Below are 26,776 nucleotides of genomic sequence, written 5' to 3' on the forward strand. Positions count from 1 at the left end.
TCAGCTGTTGGTGTTTTTTCTTTTCTAAAATGAAATTGGTCACATGCTGTGTTCCTCACAAAAGGAAACCAATCACAGTAGCTCCTCTCAAATGAAACTGATGTAAAAGCAGAAATACGTCCAGGCGCTCTGTAACAAGAACAAGCAAGCTCTCCCTCTTTCATTCAAACAAAAAGCGGTAATGGTGACGGCAGGAGAAAGACACATTTAAATCTCAAGATGTTATTATAATTATTCATTATTCCAGGTAGCTTTTAAAGTTGGATTGTTTTATTAGGGTGAAAAATACAGCATAATTCATGTATATATACTGCCTCTGAGGACAGAAAGAAATCTCAGTTATTTAACAGACTTGGAGAACTCCTCGCAGTTATCTTCAATCTAATTTTATGATGTGATTTTAATACAGTTACATCAGAAAATGACAATAACTGTCCTTTTTGTTTTTGATTGTATTTCTATGCTGAAGTTTTTATAGGTGTTTCTATAAGCTTTGTGTAGCAGAGTGGTTCTACAAGCATCAGTGCATCACCAGGTGGTTTCAGAGAGTTACAAGGTTCTGTAAATACTTTGTGAAAACAATACAGCATGTATTGATATTAGAAAATGTACTTTTTAATTTGTACTTCTGAATACTTAAGTATTTATAAAAGCAAGAACTCTAGTACTTTAACTCAAGTAAAATTTTGACTGAGCAACTTTCACTTGTAGTTGAGTAATATTTGACCAGGAGTATCTATGCTTTGACTCAAGTACTGGGGTTGAGTACTTTGTCCACCACTGGTTAACTTAACAGTATGATACCTCAATAGCTCAACAGACAAACTGCGAATTTGTGCAAAGATAATGTTACAGCAATGTTGGTGTTGGTGATGCGTGTTGTGCGAGTTGAGAGACAATCACAGAGACCACAACAAATCGACCACAAATTGCAACATTCTTGACCTGTTACATTATGGTTTAAACTGACAAAAACAGTATATATGTGATTCGTGACACAATTTAAAAGGGAAAAAATTTTAAAGCAAAAAAAAAGCAAAAAATAATTTGTCTTGCGTCATAGACTACTGTTCTTTATTTGTTATTGCACACCAGCAAGAGCGCAACTTTGGCTCTTTATAAGAAGACATTACAGAATAAACAGCTGGAGGTTATTTACTGATGTATTCAAGGTATGAGGGTATGAAAAGTTAAATATTTGGGAAACATATAATATTAATTTGTCTAACAACTTCTCTAATTAAAGTCTGTGAAAAGGAAAATTTAGGTTTTCTTCTAAACACATTATACATGTTAGAAAATAGTTGCTGAAAACATGGCTCGGTGATGTGTCAGAGCCATGGTCCCCCCACTCGATATAAGCCCTACAAACTGACACACGAACGACACCGCCACCGCCACTGTGACTCTCTCAGTCCAGATCAGTTCAGTTCACTAAAGTTCCAACAACCCAAAACAGAAGAAACTGAAAATACCTTCCTGTCAACGTCTCTGGCTGTGGTGGATCAAACTTGCCTGGACATGTCCAATAAAGCTGTTTTTCATGTTGTTCATGTTTCAGGTCGTTTTCAGGTCATAGTGGTGTTTGACACTGAGGCAGCAGAGCAGACACACCCCTGGTGTTTCAGAGCAGAGAAAACTGCTCTTTTTTCATAATTGTATGGTTAATAACACGTTTCTGTGGTGTGACAAACTCAGAACACACATTTATTGTTAAATTATCATTACAGTGATCTTTTCAGGTAGCATCTTCCATTCAGTGATGGAAATTACACATAAACATATTTTGCTTTGTACCAAGAGAGACAACAAGACTATTTTGTTGCCTCATAGTGCAGTAAATCCAGTACTGATGCAGATGGAAATGAACAGCTTGAGATGGAAATCTGTTGTCTAATCATGCAGTAAAAATTCCTTGACTTTCTCCTCAACATACAAATCTGAATGATTTGATCACATGCTCATTTTCTCCTTCATTAACACTTTTCCTTTTGCTAATTGTATAGATTTGACATATCATATACTGTAAATCAATATGCAATCAAGGAAGCTATACATCAGTTTTGGCTACAGATGAGATTCAGTCTTCAGTCAAGCGGGATCCATAAATACTGGGGGAAATATTTCACTTCTCCTGATTATTCAGTTTGAATCTACGGAGCCGTTTCCAATCATGGAAATGAAGGGCATCAATGATGTGGTGATGCCCTCTATTTGAAGTTCCTCCCTGAGTTATGAAAGAAACTTTGCATTCACAAAAGCCCCCGCTGAACATTCATGTGCAGGTTTATGCAGCCTATAGCACTGCAGGTGTGTCGTATTTCTGGAGCCGACAGCCTGCTTCTATAAGAGTCAAGCAAGGGAGTCAAATCAGCTGCAACAGCTGCAAAGTTTTCAGAGGGATCATTGTGGAGTCTCTTCTTGTGCTGATGAATATTCATTCCATTACAGGGTACTTAGTGTCATAATCAGGTTTGGACCCAGACTCCTCAGTGGGAGACATTTACCTGTGGTCAACCAGACTCTCTGTCTGGACTCCATGTGGATTATACAGAAACAACATATTTTAGAAGAGTTTATAATTTATTAAAGGCAGTAAATGCAGGATTTCTCAGTTGCTGATTTTAAATGCACCAAAAACATAGTTGATTGTTGAATTTCATTCTAAGGATGTCAAATACAGATGTTTTAGGTTGGTGAAATGTTTTTTGTGCTTATATAGATGAATCCAACAAAGTAGAAAAAGTTAACAGGCTGCCATTGCTGTGGTTGTGTCTCCCTACAGTTTGAGCACAAATTAATGTAAGCCATCATACGAAGTTTACCATTTTCAACTTTTACACTTACTTTTTATGTGATAGTACTTTTGTTTACTATGTCCAGGAAGTCAGGAAAACTGTAGTTCAGCTGCTCAAATTTCAACTTTGGACAAAATACACAAACTTCTAAGAGTGCTGCTGTCTGAGACCAGAGACTTTAACCTACAGAGATTCACTGAGTGTACAGAGGACCATGATGTGTCATAGTAGATCAATAATAGTAACAAAAAGGAACTTAGCTAAAGGAAATAGCTAATGAAAAAGATTAATTCAAATATATTTTTTAATATGACACAGTACTGTCCATGTATTCTCTTCTCTATTATTTGTCTCTGGCTGTTGTCACAACCAATGTCTAACTACTGTGTAAAATTTTCAGTTCACAGATACACAAGATCTTGCAAGAGTGAAAATTTTGACCAAAACCATGAAAATTCTCATGAGAGTCTCACAAATTTGGGGTTCCCTTCTAGATCCAACCAGCAGATGCCAAGAGTGATGGACACAACGTGCCACCACAGCAGTGGCAGCACCACTATGTATGCTATATGCTAGGCTTGTCTAAGTTTAAAAGAAAACAAATTTTGAAGATGGTTATAAGATGTTGACCTGTATATTCCCATCTCAAATCATCTAATGTTAGCAACTAGCCAGTTAGCTAGCTAATCTACATCAACCATTACCTAACTAGTTAGCTAGAGTTTTGAAAAGACCCTATATGTTGGTTTTACTATCTGAATATTCTTTTCAGAGAAAATGTATATATCGAGATATATAATGTATTATTTTCAAGCCGTATCACCCAGCCCTCCCTGGATGTTGTCTTTGATGTGTCATAAGAGTCATTAGTCTAATTAAACAGTGACTTCTGTTGTAGTGCAGTGTTGAACAATGCAAAGACACAAAGAAACTTGTACATTTGTTTAAGGAGCTCCTGGAGCAATTACAGTCACTATGTAAGCCAACTGCTAACCTCAGGGACAAATACGTCTTGTGAAGAAGTTACTATCACAGGTTTAATACTTTTGCTATAAAGCTCAGTCTTATAAACCTCAATTTATTATTGAGATAATAAATGTTCAATTTGCATTAGCAGCGGCTTAATACAGCACATTCACACATACCAAAGAGTGGTGTGAACACACACACTTTCATAACTTCTGCTGCATACTTGCCTCTTTGCGAGGATGTTACTGATCTGTGCTGAGTCAGTGGCAATTTTCCAGATGAACGCCTAGATTGTGATCAATGAGCTGATGTGACAGGTAGAACCAAACAACAAAAAAAAAATCCATCTTAAAGAAAGATACAGCCTTTTCATACACAATCTGTTGCCTTGATCAGAGTAAAACCACAAATAATGAAGACAGCCTTGTTGGCTAATCAGTAACAAGCTGCACCATTGCGCTAAGTGACATTTAGTGGCCTGATAAAATATTTGCACCTTTTTCAGTGCCAGAATTAACTGCCAAAATGCATCATTCCTCCAAGTTTTATTGAAGCTGGATCAGTGGTGTGTGTAATATTGATAATATCTTCATTTGGACAGTTTATCAATGTATAGGGATGGCAGGATAAAGGATGACAACTTTTAGCCTAAAGCTCATACAGTGCAGAAAACTGGACTTTTTAAAAGCCCTTTAGAACCAAAGTGACCAGCTAGAGCGGGTCTGGACCAAAAATAAACCACAGGGCTGATTGTTGTGCATATAACCGACCATATTTTCAATTATTCAAATTAATCAATCAGCAGATAATGAATCTGCAACATTTTTGATAATCAGTTAGCTTTTAAATCACCTGTCAAGTAAAAATTCCTTTCTGAAGCACAAATTCACATTTAGATAAATTGCAGTAATTATATACATTTATATGTACTTTGTTGAGTGGCTATTCACACTTCAATCTTGTCCTGGTCACCAGCATCACCACTAGACAACAACAGTAGTAGCTTTAGTATTGACAGGTTAGCTTGGTAACTGGATTTCTGTGTAGGTAATGTTAGCGGTTGTTCAGCTAATGTTTGTGGTTGTTCTGTGTACCTAACATTAGCAGTTGGTGTTTGTAGCTAAAGTTAGTGCTTGGTTCTTGTAAAAAGTTTCTTTAAATTTGATGTTGAGTTCTTGGATGATGACAGTATTTTCACAGCTGAAGGCAGAACTGTCACTGTTCTGTGATGTTGTTCCTCTTTTCTGTTTTAAAGTTAAAATAATGATGAAATCATCACCCAGTGAAGCATTTTTTCACTAGCAGCCACGGTAACGAATTGGCAACTGTAACTACAACTGTGCATTGTATATATATCCTTGTTTATTTTAAAATGTATAAAATTGTAATCCTGCTAATAATCACCATTTTTACATTTTTATCAAATATATCTGAAATCTGATTACATCTTTTTTTCCTGTAACTTAAATGGAATAGTGTTGCCAATTTTTGTATTGTAATCACATAATCCTGTTAAATGTAATCCATTACTCCCCATGCCTGTCTACATGTCATTACAAATCCAATATCTTGGGTTTTAGCGTTTGGAGGAAACCATGTTGCGGTCTAGGAAATTCAAATTAGCACAAAATAATTGCCACACAGTGAACCCTGAGGCCTTTGTGGCCCCGAAAGGTTTGTGGTCCTGGGGCAATTACAGCACCTGCTTGGTTGGTAATTCAGCTTTGCTAGAGGGCAGAAAGTCTCCAAAACAAACCCAGGCGACACACTGTCAGCTAATCAAGATATTACAGCAAAAATTACACCCAGCAGACACAGAGCAAAACTGGAGTTGTGTCTCTGGCTGCCTGACACATACGACTCAAACACTGACTCTCCATTTAGGTCTGGTTTGGTCTCCTCTAACTTCTGTGAAAAACATTTGAAAAATTACATTTTACTATGGCAGCTCTTCTGGTTGAATGGTCAGTTGGTTGGTCAATAAGCTCTTTTTCGACCAAATTTTCACTGGTCAGACAGTTGCTGGTGTTACTTTAATAAGGATAATTATAACCGTGAGAGGGACATATGCAGACCTGATGTGTTTTATTTTTGAGTGAGTGGCTATTTACCGAACATTTACTCTGTCCAAACTAATTGACACCACATCAGAAAAGCAGCACAAATCGCTCCATCAGCAACCAGCCTCAGAGGACAGAAGAGCTGAGTGGATAAAAAGTTTACTTTTGATGACAACGTGTGTGTGGATTTTATCTGCCTGGCTGCTTTTCAACTAGAAGAGGCCGCTCAGTAGAGTGCAGATCTCCACCAGGCAAAAGAATATTTGAATGTAGCCCCTTTGTAATCACCAACATTTTGAACTTTAACTTTATTACATTACATTTGTGTGACATTTTGTCTTCATTAGCATATGAATTCTTGAGTTATGGCCAAAAACATGTCTTGTGAGGTCACAGTGACCTTTGACCTTTGACAACAAAAATCTAATCAGTTCATCCTTGAACGTTTGCACCAAATTTGAAGAAACTCACCTGTAGCATTAGATAGCGTGAGATACCATGTTCAGAAGAATGGGATGGACGTGAGGTCATAGTGACCTTTTCAAGGTTTTGCAAAAATCACAGCAGTCCTTCAGCATACAGTCATGAATGTGCACAAAAAGACTGATCAGTTCAGTAGTATGTGAGATTAGCTGCAGAAAAGCTCCAGGACCACTGGTCATGCATCCATGCATGCACACTCCAGGCTAATGCCTAGCGTGGATAATGAGAATTGGTAACAAGATTGATCAATACTGGCTGCCTGTGACCCAACTTCAAACTTCAAACGGTAAGTTTTGCCATTTTATTATGTTGCTTTAGTGGAGTGTAGAATTTGGTGTTAGCATTTTGTTGCTAGTGTGGCTATAACGACAGGCTTGGGCAATGTTGCAATACTGAGGGACAGTCAGGAGAAACAGTGTGAACGTTAAACCTCATTTCAAGCCAATTACATAACGAGAGCAAAACATCAACGTCAAAACATGACGCTAGAAATGAGGCTATGGTTGCACCAGCAGCGTCATGTTTGAAGCACAGGATGCTGATCTAGCTGCCGTAATTGACACGTTGGAATGAGAACAGGCTTTTATGGGATGAATCCAATAGGACTTGATGTCTTTGACTGCGCATTCTTGAATTTTCATAAAATATTCAATTAAAAACTTTATATTGATTTTCCATTGCTGCAGGCTTTTTTTTTTTTTTTTAGATGTAAATGTCCTTTAAACACGGTGAAAACAGAGAGCACTTTTGATGAAAAGCATCACAAAGTTTAATATCAAACAGCCTGTCATTCTCCATTAAATTCTCAACAGAACACAGTGGCATTGTGGTTCTTGGCAGAGTGTTTTTGTCCAAACTGCAGGATTTGTTTACATTGTATGCTATACTGAGCATAACCTCATTCACTTACCATTGTGCCTTAAATGACCTATCAAATCTTACAGAAAAAAATGAATCATGGCAACATTGATTACAGTAGTTTTTCATCTTGAACACAGCCAGTGTTTGTCTCTGCTCATTCAACTGTCTCTCTTCACGTCTTATATACTGCATTTGTATTCCTGGCTCATTCAGTTTCCCATTTTTCTCCTCCTCATAACTCGTTTTCATCTCAATTCTCACACTCTTTCTGTCATCTCTGTACTTTCACTCTAAATATCTCTTTCTCCCTCTTTATTGAACTCGTAAACTTTGATTTGACTGTCATTAACAGTGATGAATATCCTTCAACTCTAAACTGCCGTAATCATCATGACATTTTATTTTATCCATTTGGAGTCGGCATGGAGAGTATCGCTTTTTTTCTTCTGTTAGACTTATATTAATTATGTGCTTAGTAGGTTTAATGACACATTTTCTGAAGAGACTGTGGTATATTGTCAATGAGTAAACTGATGTGACAGGTTTCTTTCTATAAATTGTATGTAATCTGCAGTCTGTTTTGGGAGTAAGCTATAAAGAACAGTTCGCCTCAAAATCAAAAATATATATTTTTCCTCTGGCCTGTAGTGCTGTTTATCAATCCAGATAGTTTTGCTGTGAGTTGCAGAGTTTTGGAGATATCAGCTGTAGAGATGTCTGTCTTCTCTCCAGTATAATGGGACAAAATAGCTCTCAGCTTGTGGTGCTCCAAGTGCCAAAAAAAATACATCTGAAAAATTACTCAAGATAATCCACAGACCTTTTTGTGAGCAGTTACATGGAGGAATTACTTTTTGCAGTCGAAACTACTAATTTCTATTCTACTCGAAAGAAAGTAGGTCTGTGGACTGTCTTGAGTATCCAGGTCATAGTTTTTAGAAAGAGACACTGCTTTTGAATTTTTCGGATGTTTTTTTTTGTTTGCTTTGAGCACCACAAACGAAGTGCCATTTAGTCCCATTATATTAGAGGGAAGACACACATCTGTACAGCTGATATCTCCAAAACTCTGCACCTCACACCAAAATCATTTAGATGGATAACAAGCACTGCAGGCCAGGGGGAAAATATGCATTTTTGATTTAGGGGTGAGCTATCCCAATAAGGTCTATACCTGGGCTTGCATACAATTCATTAGCCCTATATTTGGCTGATTTTCACACTTGTCACATACTTTATAATGAAGCCTGTCACATCAGTCAGTAGAACAACTCTGTATATGCTTCTTGACCTTCAGCAGGAGACGTTACTGAATGTCAATGCCAGAGGTACTAGTGCAGTGTTTATGGGATCATATTAGTAATTACTGAAAAGTGGAAATAAAGGCAATGTTGCAACAACTGCATATACTCAATTGATAATTAATAATTAGTTGTTGTTTTATTGTCAAAGAACAGAAAGGTCAAGGTTTATTTTTGTCAGAACAATAATACGTTGGAGCAAAGCAGATGATCTTGCTGTCCTTACCCCTTGTTTCCATTGTTAAAATGTGCCAGAAACCAAATGTGTAATGGTGAGGCGTGTGACCCTGCTAAGCAACAACATGCATCGCTCTGGTAACGACTGATCTTTCCTAACAAGCTATAGCAGGCTTACGTCACACTGGCAGGCTGATGGACTGGCCTCTGGCTCCACTCTGCAGCTGTGTTTATGTTGTCATGTGGCCACATCGCAGTGTGAAAAATATATGGCAAGTCCCTTTTACATTTCATCATTTGGACTGAATAGGAGCAGTTTAGTATTCACTAGTGGAAATGACCTGAAAAACCATTTCAGATATGTCGTCCTATAGCATATTTTATATACACTGAATATATTTACAATAACATTTTAATTAGTGGAAATTCCTTTTTAATACTTAAAATTCAGTCCTGACTAATCATAAAAGGAACTATAGACATCTCAAATATAATTATTACTTGTCTGATTATAGTTACAATGCTATTATAGAAATCTCTCCACAGATATCTGAATTACATTCTTACTAGTTACAATTTAAAGCCGACATCAATAATTTAATTTTGATTAGTCAGACTTGAACTTTAGATATCTCGAACTCAGAAATAATAGCATCGTTGATATGAACAATTAATATTTTGGCTAGTGAGAATTGAACTCTGTCATTAATTAGAATAGCCACTAGTCAGTATTACATTATGGATATGTCAATTTAGAATTGTATCACATCAAAAGTGAATTGTAGATATCTCTAAATTCACCCTTTGCAAAGCCCCTCCTGCAACTGTCCAATCATAGATTAGCAACTGTAACCAGGGTCTGTCAAGCTTTTCTTTTATCTACACGTTGAAGCGACGTGTATGGGGCTCTAAGAAGAGCCTTTATCAGTGTTTCATGAGTCTGGACGATGGCGTCTTTTATGTAGTCTTTGAAAATGTAAAACACAAGAGCAGACTTCTGAATCAACTCAATGAGTTTAACCATTGGCATTATCTTAGATTAGCCAGTTATAGTTATGAAATCTGAAAGCAAGAGTCATCTTTTTAGAGAAAATCCACAGTCATCAGCTACAATATGAATAAAGGCTTTTATTTGCTTCTCTGTGGAATCAAAGACCTCATGTTCTAACAGTTACTCCCAAATTTGATGTTAAATCTGCAACTGTTGTCACCGTGAATGGCATGTATGCACTGAGAATGAAACAGTAACTAAAGAGGGCGGGGCTTAGCAATGGGGTGATCGCCTGTCAGCGAGAGCTGAATCACTGGTTGTACTTTTTGGGCTTATTTGTTATTTTATTTTGCTAATGTAGTGGTCTGCAGAGCGACAGGCGCCGCTCTGCAACACGCTCTCATCCAGCAGCACAGCACACCCACACATCAAGAGCCGAGAGCTCTGAGCTGAGTGAGGAATGAGACAAAAACAGCCTGTAGAGCCAGGCTTTAAACTTAGATCACTATTACTTTGATACTGAAGAAAACTTTAAAATGTGATCCTTCTCAGGCAAGTTTTGGAGTTATAGTTTTATGGATGTATATTGACAATGGACACATAAGATAATGATATCAAGGAACACTGAATCTAAAAATATGAGTATTGAGCGTGTGTTGACACCAAAGTACCAATTTTGGCACAAATTGGGTCAGTGAGATTTTAAAGTACCACAATTGCCTCCATGAGCTGTGTGTCACAGCCACTGCTGCAGCTCCAAGAGCAGACGGTGTTGATAAATTGGCCAGTTGGTTTTAGAAGGGCAGCATGCGCCTTGCAGTCTTCACCTCACGTCTGCTGAAAACCTCTGCTGTAGTGGAAAAGTCACGAGTCACTGGGAGACGTCCTCTACAGATCACGAATGTCTCCACAAACCTTTACAGCAATCCATCAAATAAGTGACGAGATATTTCAGTCTGGACCAAAGGAGAGGACTGATTGATCAGGAGCACTGATCAGGAGGACTGACTTCACTGCGTGAAGTGGCAAACAGAGTGTCTGAAATTGCCATGGCGACATGACAGATTGTAACTAGGTAGCTGTCATTTTGGCTGTCTGTAGCTCAATCCATGATCTTTCTCTAATTCTAAACAAGTGTTTTTTATGACAGATCTTAAAGAAAGTGTTATCATATTACAAAACATAATTAGTTTGTACAATGCGTGTAGTAAACAAACAACGTGTAGAAATTCTGCGAGAGTTTAAAAATTGACATGACTGTTTGCAATGGGGAATCCTGAAACTCAGATCAGACGGTCAACCAGGCCGTGTTGATCAGAAATGGCTCAGTTACTGCATCACCTATTTCTTCCCCAAATTGTTGTCAGAGACATGAATTAGTAACCGTTTAGCAGTAATATGATAAAGTTACTCACCAGGCTGCCATCTTGAAAACGCAGGAAACAGGGAGGACGAAGAGGCACTTGCACATGTGCACAAACATGCACACGAACATGCATGGATGTTCATGCATTTGCACACATTTTGAATCCTTCTTTTTAATCATCTGCTTCTCCAATTACTGTTAATAATTTGGAGAGGTGGCAAAAGTATGCACATTCTTTACTCAAGTAGTAGTACAGATACTTGCTTTTAGAAAGGTAAAAATAGAAGCACTGATTCAACTTCTTTACTCAGGTAAAGCTTATATTTTTTTGTCATTTTCATTTTAAATGATCGTTTTTGTCTTGTTATGTCTTGCACCTTTTATGTTATTTTTGTTTTGTTGCAGCTTTTACATTGTGTGAAGGTGTCGTTATACCTTCTTGTGTCATTTTTGTCTTTTTATGTTGTTTTCGTCTTGCATTAAAACTAAAGTAACAAGCCTGTTTTGAAAGTGTAAGTAGAAAGTAGAGATATTTGTGTTAAAATGTAGGAAGTAAAAGTAAAAAGTTGTCAGAAAAAGAAATAAGCTAGTAAATCACAGATACATGAAAACTCTGTGTGGTGGAGGGTGTGAACTTTTTTTGGCTTCTGAAGGGAGGTATGCCAAAAAAAAAAAAAAAAAAAAGACTGAGAACCACTACACTAAACAAACATTAAAAGGGATTTTACATCTGCATTTGTCTCTTTGTGCAGTGTTTTTCCACAAGCAACACTGGGATAAATCATCCCCTCAGTGTTCTTGGACGGCGTAGTCTAAATAAATGCGTTGGTATCTGTGTTCCACAGCAGGAAATGATGTCTCAAGCCAGATAATTTTGTGAATTTGAAAGGCTGTTTGGTCACTGCGCAATTCCCATTAAAAACACTGCAGGGCAATTGGATAAACAGCAGATTAGAGAATGAGGATATGTTAGTCCTCCCAAAGAGTAAGCACATGACTCAGACATGACAGATGAGATAAATCAGCGGGCTGGATTAGTAGTCAGAGACAACGCCCGGTGTCCTGAGGGTCAGTGCACCGGGATTCACATTTGTGAATCAGTGGAAAATCATGTACTCAAAAGTGCACATGCAGGCAGGCACTGTGGGTCGTTTTGGGAGCACTTACACACTTAGAGATAGGAACAGATTGGGAAGAATAAAACATCAGCAGGTATGATGAGCCTGATTTCAATCATGTCTGTTTAAATCAGCCCGTCTTCTTCCCTCCAAAGGGGAAGAGGGATGCTGTCTGCAGCGCCGGGCTGTGACAGTTTGGTGATAGAAGACGACAGTCTGGAGGAAACTGATGTCAGGACTTCAAGAACAGACGGGCGTCATTGTGCAGAGGGTTCAGAATTGCAGGGAGTTAATACAGCACCTTATCACAGATGACATTTGAGAGGAGAAAAAAACTCTGGTAAACTGATGCCTGGTGTAAGAAGTGATAATTAATTAAGTTCAGTGATAGAAGGAGAAGAGCCAAACAGACCTTGGCAGCCAACCTGATGCCAACAATCACTGAAAAATTGCACTGATTGTGCCGCTGTTCAGCCCTCAACTTCAGCTCTACTCCCACAAGTTGAGTTCACACTGACTCACAAAACACTAAACAGACTGCAGATGGGGCAGAAAACTGGACTTTCATTGATAAGTGCTGTATGCAGAGGCCAGTGTGACCATTATGGGTCATGACTTCTAGTGCTTGCTCATTATACAAACTAACTGCAGCACAACTGTAACCCTCCCTTGGTGTTCTTGTATTATTTCCCTACAGGAATAGCTTGACATTTCAAGAAATACAGCTCTATTCTGTTACTTGCTGACACGGACACTTAATATGAGACAACAGCCAGAAGACTTTAGCTTAGCTGAGCATAAAGACTAGACACAGAGAGAAACAGCTATGCTGGCTGTTTCTCAAACTCACTAATTGACATGTTTGCTTAATCTATACAAAAAACAAATCATGTTTTATGGCTAGCATGCATTTTATCCTAGCTCTGTTCAAAACTGCAGGAAGTCACTGCCCCCAGCTAAGAAACAGTCTCACACATATGTGCATTTACATATTAATCAAATGGGATATCCATTTGTTAATTAGCCAGCTAAGCTAGTTGTTTTCTCTTGTTTCTGGTCTTTAGACTAAGCTAAGCTAACCCCATCTCGTGCTCTAGCTTATATGGATCAAAAAGTTTGGGACAGAATCATTCCTATACAAGTGCTGTAATTTTAAAACAGTAATTCTTCTTCTTCAGCTTTGTTTTTTTTTTTTTCAACTTTACTCCCATGAGACTGTTGATAACCCATGATAACCCACCTGCTTCCAGCTGGTGCAGCATGCCAGTTGAAATCATGACGCAAAAAAGAAAGTCATCAAGGCAGAAACTGCTATAAATCACTGCAGGGTTGATTTAGCATTTTAGATGTTGAAAATGGATTTAATAATCAAACCGAGACATGGCATTAACACTCAGCCTTACTGCCAGTTTTTCTAACAGCTTCTCATGGCATTGCAGCAAAAAACAGAACATCCTTCCTTCCAAATCATTTTCCCTGCAGATATACTAAAAGGAACTAGATGTTTGCAAGGAGCTCACTGAGACCTGCTCATCTGGCACATAAGCCAAAACAGGTTTCTAGCTTCCAGGTTTATTTCCTGGTTATACAGCTCACTGAATATGCGCAGTTGTGTTTCCTGCTTAGCACAAAGACTTTACATTGTGATGACATCACAGATTTTAAATGGGGTTTTTTTTTGGCCCGAGAAAAGTTTTACAAATATAAACACTCCATAGATCAAAAATCCATAACAGAAAGAGTCACAACTGACCATGTTTACAGTTTGAGGTGTCAAGGCAACAGTTTTACACACGTCTCTTTTATAATGGTGTCCTGTGGGGGAAAATGCATTTGGGTCGATGGGGAAGTTTTTAATGCAGTACCGCAAGAAATTGATGGAAAGGTGGAGCGGCAAAGCCCTATTGAGTCTATGATTTTTCTTACATAAGCCACCATTATTAAAGAGACGTATGTAAAACTGTTGACAGGACGCCTCAAACTGCAAACAAGTTCAGTTATGATTCTTCTATTTATTTTTGATCCAAGGAGGTTTTGTATTTGTAAAACTTATCTGGAGCTGAAAAAAAGCAATTAAAAAATTTGTGATGTCATCACAGTGGGATACTAAATCACACAACTGGCAAGGAGCTTAAATGTCTTTTTTAGGGGGTTCATTTTTAGTGCCCCCCATCGTTCAGAGCACAGAAGCTTTTCATCAGGTTTTACTGCCACCCACTGGACTGGAGGAGCAGAGAGATATACTGTGTAGGAAATTTTAAAAAAGAGAGAAAAATTGGTTATATTAATCATCTGCTTATACTGATTAATTCGACCCAGACAGATGTGATCAGTATAAGTGGTTTCTGCTGTATTTAGTATACAAATGTAAGAGTAGTAGCGGTCTTCTCTGAAAGAAAGCAGTAAGAGGATTTCTACAAAATATCAATCTCTTCCTGTAATAACGTATTTTCTCTCAGCTGTCCCTCTCTCTAAGTGTTCCCTTCTCTCTTTTCATCTTTTGTGTTTCTGATTTTTCCTCAGGTCTCATTGTGGGATCCTTGATGGTGTGCTGGCTTCCCAACCAGATTCGTCGTCTCATGATGGCCGCCGTGCCCAAGTCCCGCTGGACGACTTCCTACTTCCGGAGCTACGTCACCCTCCACCCTGTGGCAGACACCTTCTTTTACCTCAGCTCCGTCATCAACCCGTTCCTCTACAATCTCTCCTCCAGACAGTTCCGGGAGGTTTTCATCCAGGTGCTGCGGTGCCACCTCACCATCGAGCACGTTAACAAACGCAACGTGCGGAGCTCACGCGCTGTTTCTGCACGCTCCCTCCAGCCTCTGCTTATAAAGTCTTTCCGTCGAAACAAGGCCAGCCGCTCCACCCTTGCACAAGAGAAAACCCCTCCAACCTTTACAACATTTCAGCAGCAAAGTGACTCGGGAGTGGCCTCAGATAATCTAACGTCCCTCAGCCTGACTGAACAGTCTGACTCAATTCACACAACAAAGACAACTGTAGCATCAGAGACTGAAGTATAATGTGCTGTACAATTTAATGCAACACAGTGAACAGTAAAAACAAACCAAGGATACTTGTGCTGTGCCATCAGAAACAAATATATCCCTTATACACAGTAAACACAGTACAAAGTGTTAAGTCAGGACAGATCAAGCTCAGCTGACAATTTGGCACAATAGCAAGTTGATAAGACTCCCCAAAGAGACATTTAATTTAAAGTTTCTGAAAATTGTTCAGAAAATTATCATACAAAGCTCAAATATTCAGTTAAGCATGAAGACCCCACAGCTCAAGTTAAAGTTAAAGGTACCCAGTGGAGTTTCTGACCACTAGTGGAGCACTGTTTTAATGTGCACCTCATGCTTTAGGACATATGTGTACAGTCATAAGGACACGAATGACACGTTATAGACTGCAAAGAGAAGAGCTGCAAATGTGTATTGCATACAGTAAGCACCCAGGAACAGCACTGAGCTGCAAGGCGATTTTGGCAGGGTGGCCACAGTTGGAATAGCATGTCAGCTGATGTGCACTGGCCCGAAAAGACTTTTCCCCCCAATACACACTCATTACAAAAGGGATGACTGCAAAATTATGAATAACATTTCAAGTATCACAAACTGAAATGACTCTTTGTATGTTCAGAATTTGACCCTTTCGGTCCATCAAATTTGTAAGCAAGCCTATCACACTGTTACAGTGTGTGTACCCAGTAAGAAACTTTCATGAACTGTGGCCTTCAGTGAATAACCAGATGTCCTGATGATGGCTGACATGTTAACTGACCTTACATGTTGTTGTTAAAGAAAGTTCATTTATTGCACACTTAAGGATGACAGTAAGTGCCTTCCAAAACTGTTCCAAGTCATTTTTAAAACTGTTCCAAGTCATTTTTAAAAAATAAATCCATTTAATGGTGTCAGTGTGTCATTGGTCAACAAAGACAGAAAAGATGACTTTTATAGTGATAATAAGTACTTACTAAAGAGACAAGATGGTTCGGTGTCGCTAACGTTAGTGAGCTGTCTTCATCATGGTTATAGTTATAAACATGTAGTTAAGGTTGGGAAATGATCATGGTCTTGGTATAAACTGGGAAACAAACAGCGATCTCATGTGTTAAAGTCAACTAGGGCTGTCCCCTAATAGTCAATGCAGTGTCTTTCGGCATTTTCACACCTACCTTGTTCAAAATGAACAATGGTTCGGTTTGTTTCTAGTGTGAAAAAATTTTGTGGTTTTATGGTTCAGACCGTCGGACAAAGGTATGAAGGTTGAAGGTATGACATTTAAAGTTCTTTAGTCCACTTGGATAATTGCAATGCAATGCAATTATTTAAATAATTAAATTAATATAATAAATGTGTGACGACTGGTCGACTGTTGGCTTGAATTAACGACTACTAGTCATTGTGGAAAACCATTAGTCAGGGGCAGCCCTAATAACAACATCACCTGACTTTCTTGTTCACTAGCGTCATAATAACTACGGCTGCTGTCGTAATATGAACATGGGGCCATGTTAGAATAATTAGGTATTCAGTTTCCTTAATGCTTTTGTGACATGCAAGCTATGTGGTGTGGGTTCATGGTGTTCCAGAGTATATCAAAATGTAAGTTCTTTTTCAATATTTTTTTTTTATTAAAAATGGTCCAGTATTAGAATTTCCCAACATTCTGCACTCAACGTTCTTTTTGTGGGTCAATATTAGTGTGAAAACGAAGTGAATTTTCACCAAGTGTGTCTGTTCAGTTCAGCCTCTGACTGACCTGTGCACTCAAGAGACTCTGCTTTTTCTATTATTCCCTCCCCCTTGCTGTCTCTACATTTGTGTATTCATGAAATAAAGTACATTGGATCAGAGCAGAATCTGATATGACTCTGGGTGGTTTTGTCTTTGCCCCTGGCTCTCTCCTCCGAAGCTCCCCAGTGCTCAGCAGCTGTCTGTTGGTGAGCAGCGGCTCTGTTCATCTGCTCAGCCCAATCCGAACCCTGCAATACACGCAAATACTTTTCTAAGTTCTAAGAAGTTTAATATTTTTAACTTGCACTTCATAAATATCACCGGTGACAACTTAAGCTACAGTTGTTTTGGGGTCTCGTTTTGGTGCCTTTAAAAATAGCTAAATAGCCGAGTGCTAATAGCACTTGCCATGTGTCACTTGTAAACAGTAACATGTAAACTCCGTGGGTCTCCTTGTTTTGCAGCATCACATCCAGGGTTAATGTACCTAGTGAAAGTTCTATTTCTGATCTGTTAGGTATTGAGTATCAAACAAGTATTGTTCCAGTCTCAAGTATCGTTTTGGTATTGATGTCAAAGTCAAAATTTTGGTATTGTGACAACACTAATTCCACTGCAGGTGGCACTAAATCCACAAAATTCATAGAGAAGAGGACCGCTTGCTAGAGTAAACATGGATAAGGGAAAGCATTCGCCACATTAAACATCAAGGACAAACAAACTAAATGTAAACATTATTGTGTTTGCTCACAAGAAAACTCCACAGGGCACCTTTAAGTTTCAGGTCACCTCAAAACCAACCACAGCAAAAGCAGCAGAATGTTACATTTTGATGGACACCAACTTCTCGCAAGTTTACCACCTCACATTATCTCATGTCATAATTGATTTGACAAGAAAATAATCTCTGTCAATGTATGCATACTGATGTCTTACCATACAGTGATCGCTAACAACTGGATACTAGCATTACAAAAATAACTTCAATTTAAAAAAAACAAAACTTTAGCAGTACTTTCAGCTCCATAAAGTCTCTTTCTAAAGTAACTGAGAGGCAAAACCCACAAAAAGTTGGCATAGTCCAGTAGAGGTGTCACAATTTCAACATCAACTCAAAAATCGATTAAAATAAGCTTTCAATTTTGATAATGGAACTGAAAAGGTAGAATCAGTGATTATCCTTGTGTGTTTTTTCTCTCCACCCCCACCTGCTTGCAGCTTAACGGCCATAATATCACACTTCATACCATATAGATCTTTTTAAAGAACAAATATGAAGAATTTGAAAATGTAAATGATGCTTGTGAAGGCTTCAAACCAATGATCTGTTGATCTTAACAAATCAAATATAGATAGCCAATCAACAGCACAGCCATCTGCACGAAAATCAGTCTGTGGTAATGCTTCAATATCCAGCTCCCATAATTTCATGGTAAATAGGTGGCAATTACCAAGTAATATATTTGAAATTTCTTAGAAATTACCCACAAATTACCTCCAAATTACCTCCAAATTGCACGGTAAATATGTTATAATTATGTCATAATTAGCAAGTATCCCAACTGAAATTTATCAGAAACACCAATGAGCCAATTATCACGTTCTTACCATGAAATCTGGGGATAATTTGTGGGTAAATTCAGAGAAATTTCAAGTATGTTGCTTTGTAATAACCACCAACTATATGAAAATGGTACTTACTAATTATCACATACTTAACCATGAAATCTGTGGGTAATTTCCAAGAAATTTCAACTACGTTACTTGGTAATTACCACCCACTACATGAAAAAGGTATTTGGTTATTATCACATAATTAACCATGAAATTTGTCGGTAATTTGGGGGCAATCTGGGGGTAATTTTTAAGAAAAATTAAATTTATTACTTGGTAATTACCACCTATTTACCATGAAATTATGGGACCTGGAAAGTGAAGCTTTACCGAATCTTTTTAAAATAGAAAAATCGAATTGTGACCTTGAAATTGAAAGTCAAATTGAAACGTGACACCCCTATAGTCCAGCATCCTGGACAGTCAGCAACATTAAACCACTCTAGATGCCCCTCATTGCACCACATGATTCTCCATCTCAATGCAAACGGTTCTCATTTCAGTCAGCAGGGATGCAATGAAGATGGGGTAAGTACTTTGAAACAGGTTTGTGTATTTCAACATGCTCTTGTAGCTCAATGTACAATATTTGTGAGCACACAGCGATGGTTTTTACAGAAGTAGTGGAGGAACACAAACTGAACTTTTTTATGTCTTTCACTGTGTATTACTGGCTGTAGCAGAGAGCTGTCACTGTGATGCCTGTAGGTGGCTTTAATCTTATCACTGGCAGATGTTTTTTCTTTTATACCTTTTTCCCTGACAGCACTTTTCTATCCAGAATCATTTAACAGTATCATTGTCACACACCACACATTGTCCATTTCTGTGTATAAATACAGCAAAACAATAATTTCAGATTGATTGAGACTAATTTTCATTATTGAGCGCTCTTCCTAACGCTCAGAAAATTAACGATGGATCTGGATTTACTATATTTCCTGCAACGCGCCTCATTTGACCTTGTAGTGTGAGTAAATAAAGACAGATGAGAATGTGCCGACTGGTGCCTGCTGCCCAACAAAATAGCCAGAAGCTGTTTTGTCCACGGCACTGTCCTCCACCTGACCTTACCCAGCTCCCCTTGTAGCTGCACCGTGTTCATGTTTGTGACACATGTGATGATAAAATCTTCCCAGCGGTGTGTATGCTTTTTTTTGGAGGCAAGCTGCGACACAAAGCCGAGGAGTAAAGAGAACAAATACTGTACAAAGCTTCCGCACTCCTCAAAGGATATACATTTAAGTCTTTGTCACTGTCTCGGTTAATAACAGTTCCAGTTCCTGTTGTTGTCCCCACTGTCAGTAGTAGAACATTTTCAATACTCAGTGTGTGAAGGTCTGTCAGCACAGAGAGGGGAACAGCAGGAGGATGGAGAGAGAAAACACAGGGAGCTGCGTTGTGGCCAGGGTAACGGCAGCCGACGGTTGGGGTCGTTTCTTCTGGCGGGGTCCATTACACAGCGGCGTGTTACAGCAGGTGATGCACACTGAGTTGAGCTTGCCGGTGCAGAACTGCTGGTAACCAGAAGAAGCGATGAGACAGGCTCCTGACGAGGCGCAGGATTTGCGGTAGTGTATCCCTGAAAGAAGGATAGAAATGAATGCATTAGGCTCGTAATGAGAGGATTAGAGGGTGTGAGTGTGTGTGAGAGAGAACAAAGACAGAAACAGTAAGATGAAGGCATGTAATTAAGGATAAAGAGGATCTATTCTTCTTTCTTTTTCTGTTCTCTGAAGGGAAACCCAACTTAAAGGGATAGTTTGCATTCTTGAGGTGGAGTTGTACAAGATATTTATCCATAGTCAGTGTATTACCTACAATAGATAATGGCTAACACGGCCAGGTGGAGGATTCTGCCAGATGTAATGGAATTTCATCAAGGGATATTGCATTCATGAGAACGTGATAGACGTGAGGTTCACAGTGACCTTGATGTCTGATGTCTGACTACCAAATTCTAATCAGTTCATCACAGAGTCCAAGAGCGGAGTTTGAAGAAATTCCGTCAAGGTGTTTTATATATAGATACTGTGTTGCCAAGAATGAGATAGACATATGGATGGACATGAGATCGCAGTTACGTTTGACCACCAAAACCCAAACGTTCATCCTTGAGTCAAAGTGGTAATTTGGGCCAAGATTGATGAACTTTCATCATGGTGTTCTTGAGATATCACGTTCACGAGAATGGGCCAGATGGACAACCCCAAAAAACCATGTCCAAGGCCATGTCTGTCACCAGCATGGAGGCATAAAAAGAGCATGTCGAAAAATATCTATATCAGTTTGTGTACACTATATTTAGCATATTTTCACTGCTTTACCTTGTCATCAGACAAACTTTTTCCAATGGGAAACCTCAAAATATTGCTCTCTTCAAAGCAACCAGATTCCTTTTGGCAAAAACAGAAATTTCACCTGGCAGAACTCTTGAGTTGCTGGTCCCCTGCTACCTTGATCGGTTAGTTTGTTTGTATTATTGTGTGACTTTGGTGTCCTTAATGGCTAGTTTAGATTGTGTTTTGACCGCCGTGCTACCATAAAAGTCGGCAATGGCAAACAAATTAAGCGACCAATGCGGCAGTAGATTACATTTTGCCTTTGGCTGGTTTGTCTGGTTGCTTTGAAGAGAGTTATATTTGACTTATGTAATGGCAGTTATCCATCACAAAAGGCAGCCTGATACCAAGGTTAAGTAGTGAGAATAATCTAAATATAGTGCACTTCAACAATCGATTTTGTTTCAGTGGTTAAAATATATTTTCCTGCTGACCCTGTCCACAGCAGCACATTGCTCAGCTTCATTTTCCGGTACGCTGCTTCTCCAAACTGGAGGGGTGTCAACCGCCATCTACAGTTGGTAACACACTGACTATGGATAAGTACCTCATACAACACCACTTAAAAAAATCTTAACATCTCAACATCTGTGTATAATTGGGCTAATGCTTACTTTGCTGCCAGAACACTTCTTGCTGTCCTAACAAGCAGCACAGTGAGTTTCATTACAGTTAGTTTTAGCTTGAACCTCAGTGTTCTGAATGGGAGTGAGAGTGGCACTTCAAAGACAGGCTGAAGGAGAACATACATTAGGTGGTCACTCATACAAATTAAGGAGCAGCAGGGAAACGCTGAGGTAGCATTGTGAGAGAAACCAGCAGTCAATCAACTAGCAGCAGAAGTGCTAAACTAAAACAGCCAGCTGTCAGCTGCACAGGTAGCAGGGTTTCTTTCCCTTTGAGCCACTGAAACATTACTCTTACACTTTAAAAATAACATGTAAAGAAATTAAGGTTATAAGATTAAAGGGTGACTTTTGTATTTTTGACCCGGATCATGTTTGTCCATGTTTTTGTGTCTAAGTGACTAATAGACAACAGATTTTGAAACTGGTTGAGTATTGAAAGAGGCTGCAGCCAGCAGAACCAAAACTGAGCTGGAATGTAATCCCTCTGGGCAACTCCACACCGTCAAAGTGCATCCACTAAAAGTGCTTTTGGCACTGACAGGCTCAGTTTGTTATTTTAAGTGTCTGACAAAATTCCAGAAAGGATCACAACAGAGATAAATCTTTTTTTTTTTTTTTAAAGAGAAGAAGCATTTTGTTTAATCAGAAACAGATGGTATAGTGTTCAAAGTGACTGGACTCCATTGACAAAAGTAATCATTTTATCTCTCTGGACTACTGCTGTCTCGATCAGTTTTTAAAACTCTTTAAAAAAAACAAAAGTCAGACAATAACACAAGGCAGAGGTAACATTACTGTTTTTGTCAGAGTCTGGTATATAGAGTCTGTTTCTTCAAAAAGTCTATCTTTGGACTACAATCCCCACAATGCACCAGGCACCTACAAAGACGGCTGCTCAACAAATTTAAGAAAAGAAGCATTTTTCAAAGCTGGCATTTTGACATGTTACTTCATATAGAGCAGGTGAAATAACATCCATGATGGCGGTTGGTCCATGAATTTTTTGGAAATTGGAACAGAAATGTTCAGAAACGGATATTAAAAAACAAAAAATGAGTGGTTATTTCATTTTCATTTTAAAATACAAAAATTGAAATTGAAATACAAGCGTTTTTTTTCCTTTTCATGGTCAAAAAGGGATAAGCGAAATATTAAAAATGCTTTGATTTTCATTTTCTATTTCGAATAACAAAAAATAAAGTCAGTAAGAGACAGAAACGACAAAAGGTCAGTTTTTTCATTTCCTAAGACTGGATGTGGTCATCAGCAAGAGCACCAGATATGTGTGTCGGTGTTGTATCCCTTCTGGTTTTCTGGTTTTATCTGGCTACCGTCAGTGAGTGTGTGTGTATGTTTTGTGTTCAGCAGCTTTGTGTGCTCCTGTCACCAGATTTGTCACACATTCACAAACATATATACTGGTGATTTTTTTTTTGCATCTCATATCTACTGTGGCAAAAATTATTGTATAAGCAGCACTACAAGACAGACACCTATGAGAACACCAATTTATGAGAATATAATATTTGCAAGATCACACTGAACTGGGCTCGATCTCACCAGAATAACAGGAATACTGGTTACAGATGCAGCTCTCTGCATCAAGAACCACTGGAGCACGACATTATTTAGTGGTAAACTTGTACTGATTAACTACACCAACATCCAGGTAACATTTTGTTTTAGCTCATCTAAAACAACTGGTTCTGCGCAATTTATCAACAAAATAACCAGAACATGTTAATTGATGGCGTTTTAAGCTCACTTAACAATTTAGATACTACTTTGCAGTGATGGAGTTTGATTTCAAAGCTTTGTATGACTTGAGTGCAGCTTGACCTTCACTGAGCCTGCATGCGAGCAGAAACGACAAGTTCAGCGTGTGATCTGTCGTTGTCTGACTGATTGTGACAGTGAACTGAATATATGAAGACGGCAGGACGTCTCCAAAGCAGCTTCATGTGGAAATTTATTTTACATGAATGCCTGCAGAAAGTAACACAATACATGAACCGCAAACGGTAGCTAGTTAAAAACCAGAAAACCAGAAGGGATACAACACTGGCACATGTTTGGCGCTCTTGCTGATGACCACATCCGGTCTTAGGCAAAGAAAAAACGGGACTTTTTTCGTTTCTGTCTCTTACTGATTTTATTTTTTTGTTATTCAAAATAGAAAATGAAAATCAAAGCATTTTTCCTTTTTGATCATGACAAAGAAAAATGCCCTGTATTTCAATTTCAATTTTTGTATTTTAAAACAAAAATCAAATAACCACTCGTTTTTTGTTTTTTAATATCCGTTTCTGAACGGAAAATCCAATTACTAAAAGATACACGGACCGCGGTTGTACTGTCTGATAAGGTTACCGTCATCAAATTTTATTTTGAAGGGTCATCCTCATGTTCAGATGAGCACTAATATGTCAATATGGCTGCAGTGAAAAAGGTCTATTATGTCATGTCAACATGCACTAAAATCAGATTAAAATCACAGAAAGGATAAGGATAGTGTTATTTATCATCACCTACATGTGTAAGTTATGTAAATAATACAGCTGCAGAGTATAAAGACGCAACTATGCTGAGACTCTGATAGTAATCCAATAATGTGATTCTCACAGAAGCAGGTGTCTTTATCCCACAGCAATGCCAGTTCCTAACATTGTACAGTTGCTGGTAATTAGCTAATGCGTTTGATGACTGGAGATACAGAAGTTTGGCCTCAGGTGTTTATACTATGGACAGAATGTCTCTTTTAGCTAGAATCATTTGCATTCCCTTCAGACACTGTATTAACTCAGCATCTAGCAGCCTGTTCTCAAGTAACCTATCATGATCTTTTGTATTGTCCTTGATTCAGAGCTATTCAGCTCCTGCTTATTAATTATCCATCAGTTTCTTACACATTCATTTGAACCTTTTGTCAGATCATTTGTTGTGCACCCATCTGTGCCCATCAAGAGCTCCAAAACCTCCAGGCTTAGTTTTTGTGAATAAAAAATTTATGATTGAAAGTTTTCCCCGCTGACACCAACCGAGCTCTGTCCTATTTACAGTCAGTCTGTGCACAAATGAATGTGAGGGTTCTGTGTAGTTTTGTGAAAGAAAAATCCCCAAACGCTCTAGATATTTAGAGCCATTTCCAATGCATCTCCACTGCATTGAATTTTTAAAGCCCCTGCGAGAAGCATCCGTCTCAGAAGAATGTACTTATCTGCACAACAATGAAGTTCGGCAAATAAGACCCTCAGCTCTATATATCTATATCCACATCCATCCATCGGCCTATCTATCCATCTATTCATTTATCTATCTATATCTGACAACAATGCTACAGCTGCAGTATCCTCCTTTGATTTTTTAATTTCACAATTAAGGCAATAATAAAATTAACTTGTGTTCTTGTTTGCATGTGTCACGTCATAGTTAAAATTAGGCAGGCAGTGAGGCAGGCAGTCACTGAACTCAAACTCCAGTGTGTGTATATTCAGCAGTGTTGCCAGATCGGTTTGATGTTTTCAAGCCCAATAATTGCTCAAAATCTGCCGAAATTAATAAAAAACAAACACCCAATATTATCTATGACAGACAATACGAATGAATGTATATACAATAGCAATAGCATTGTGGTTCAAAACAATTTTTCAGTATGACATACTATTAAAAAAAAGTGTTTACAAGTGGGCCAGAGTGTAGATGGGAGGTTTCATTGTACAATGCAGCTATAAAATATTTCTGCCCTCTGCCTTAAAAATAAAGAAACGATAATGGGACAGCTCAAATAACAAAAATAATAGCTTTGATTTAACTTGGTCAACTGCAACAGGCCCTGACAGTTTGGCAAGAAAAATGATCAAATTTAAGTAAAATGATGCCTATAAAAATGAATAAATAGATAAATAAAAACAATCTGCAGTATATACATGGCTATTGATACAGACCAACATACTGTAGCTTTGATGGGTGGATAATGGATAATCGTCCACAAAAATATTTGTGTGGTTCTACTTGGAACTTGCTAAAGTTGTTTGTGAGATTAGTGGAGGGAGGCTTTAACACTTGGCTGACATTTTACTTCAAATAAATTTAGAAATGAACGCATGAACTTCCAGTAACCCTTGTAATGTGTGACTCCCCTCTCCACCCGAGTGCAACAGAAACAGCCGAACAACTGCATGTTCATTTAAATTGTGCATCCTCCCATGTCTTACAGTACATACTGCAAATACCAGTGGAGGTCCCAGAAGGTGTTGAGTAATCCAGTGGAAACACAGTGTGAAATGTTGCAAAGCTCTGGAGAGAAATGTCCCGTTTCCTCACAAAGCCTTGAGATTAAAAGCTGACTCACACTGTGTTTATATCTCTAATTCTAGCTGTCAGACTCTTGAAGGATGGCACACACTTCTGAGCATCTCTGTCATCCAACCTTAAAGATGCCGTTGATATTATGGCGAAAAGAAATTTGTGTGACAAATATGTGAAATCACTCAAGGTAACAAAATCCTTTGGTCGTAAATGGCTATATAATCTGTTGGTTTTTATCTCGAGCAGTAATTGGAAAATAGCGAGAGCCGATAACACGCGCAGTCAGTAGAAAATGAGGTGTAGTAAAAGTGGGAAGTGTCACTGTCAGAGAATACAGATTTGATGGCTTTTCTCACCTCAAACAATCACTTACCAATCACATGGGCTATTTATTAGTGTGCTCACCCTCAGCCGTGCACACACACTTTTTCAACTCCTCCTCAGCTTCTTCATGCTAATTAAAGGATCAGTGAATGAGATTTAGAAGGATCTATTCAGTCCCTCTGGGAAGCTGCCATGTTGCCATCACAACAAGTTTTCTGCAAATTTGACCAATCATTATAGCTTCCAGTGAGTTTCACCAGTCAAACCAGTTCCCCTTTTAAATGTCATCCATGTGTGCCTCAATTAACCTACTCAATGTTTTATTTTTTATCATGCTTTTTTGTCGTTTGACATTTATCAGTGCTCTGTGTTCTTTTAAACTTGCTAATTTTGTGCCTTTGATTTTTAACAGACAAATAAATATTTTATGATATTTTGTTGTATTCAGTTTACCATCTTTTTATCTCACTGTTACAGTCTCTTTTTTCATAAAAGTCCTTCTAGGGATTCACTGTGGACACAATGACACTTGCATCGAATGGCTGTTTTCAGATTGTCTATGTATACTACATCTATTCCTATCAAATAAATCATAAATAGATAAATAAATAAACCAGAACATGTCACTCAGAACCCTGCCAGGCAACATATGGTTAAACACCTCCTGCAATGTCACCACAACTT

At 38.4% G+C, this 26,776-nt stretch overlaps 2 protein-coding genes across 2 annotated transcripts in view; one reads left to right on the forward strand and one right to left on the reverse strand.

The window, feature by feature from the left end:
• Positions 1 to 16,137, forward strand: part of gpr39 (G protein-coupled receptor 39) — a 51,375-nt gene extending 35,238 nt beyond the window's left edge. The window contains exon 2 of the mRNA XM_084724469.1: positions 14,648 to 16,137. Coding sequence (XP_084580595.1) covers positions 14,648 to 15,150 — 503 coding nt within the window. The 3' untranslated portion in view covers positions 15,151 to 16,137. The remainder of the gene's footprint in view (positions 1 to 14,647) is intronic.
• A 981-nt stretch (positions 16,138 to 17,118) lies between these two features.
• Positions 17,119 to 26,776, reverse strand: part of LOC146322480 (ly6/PLAUR domain-containing protein 1-like) — a 29,316-nt gene continuing 19,658 nt past the window's right edge. The window contains exon 3 of the mRNA XM_084724470.1: positions 17,119 to 20,071. Coding sequence (XP_084580596.1) covers positions 19,833 to 20,071 — 239 coding nt within the window. The 3' untranslated portion in view covers positions 17,119 to 19,832. The remainder of the gene's footprint in view (positions 20,072 to 26,776) is intronic.

This window comes from Lutjanus erythropterus, chromosome 8 (assembly GCF_056507025.1).
Source record: "Lutjanus erythropterus isolate fLutEry1 chromosome 8, fLutEry1.hap2, whole genome shotgun sequence".
NCBI classification, from domain to species: Eukaryota; Metazoa; Chordata; class Actinopteri; order Lutjaniformes; family Lutjanidae; genus Lutjanus; species Lutjanus erythropterus.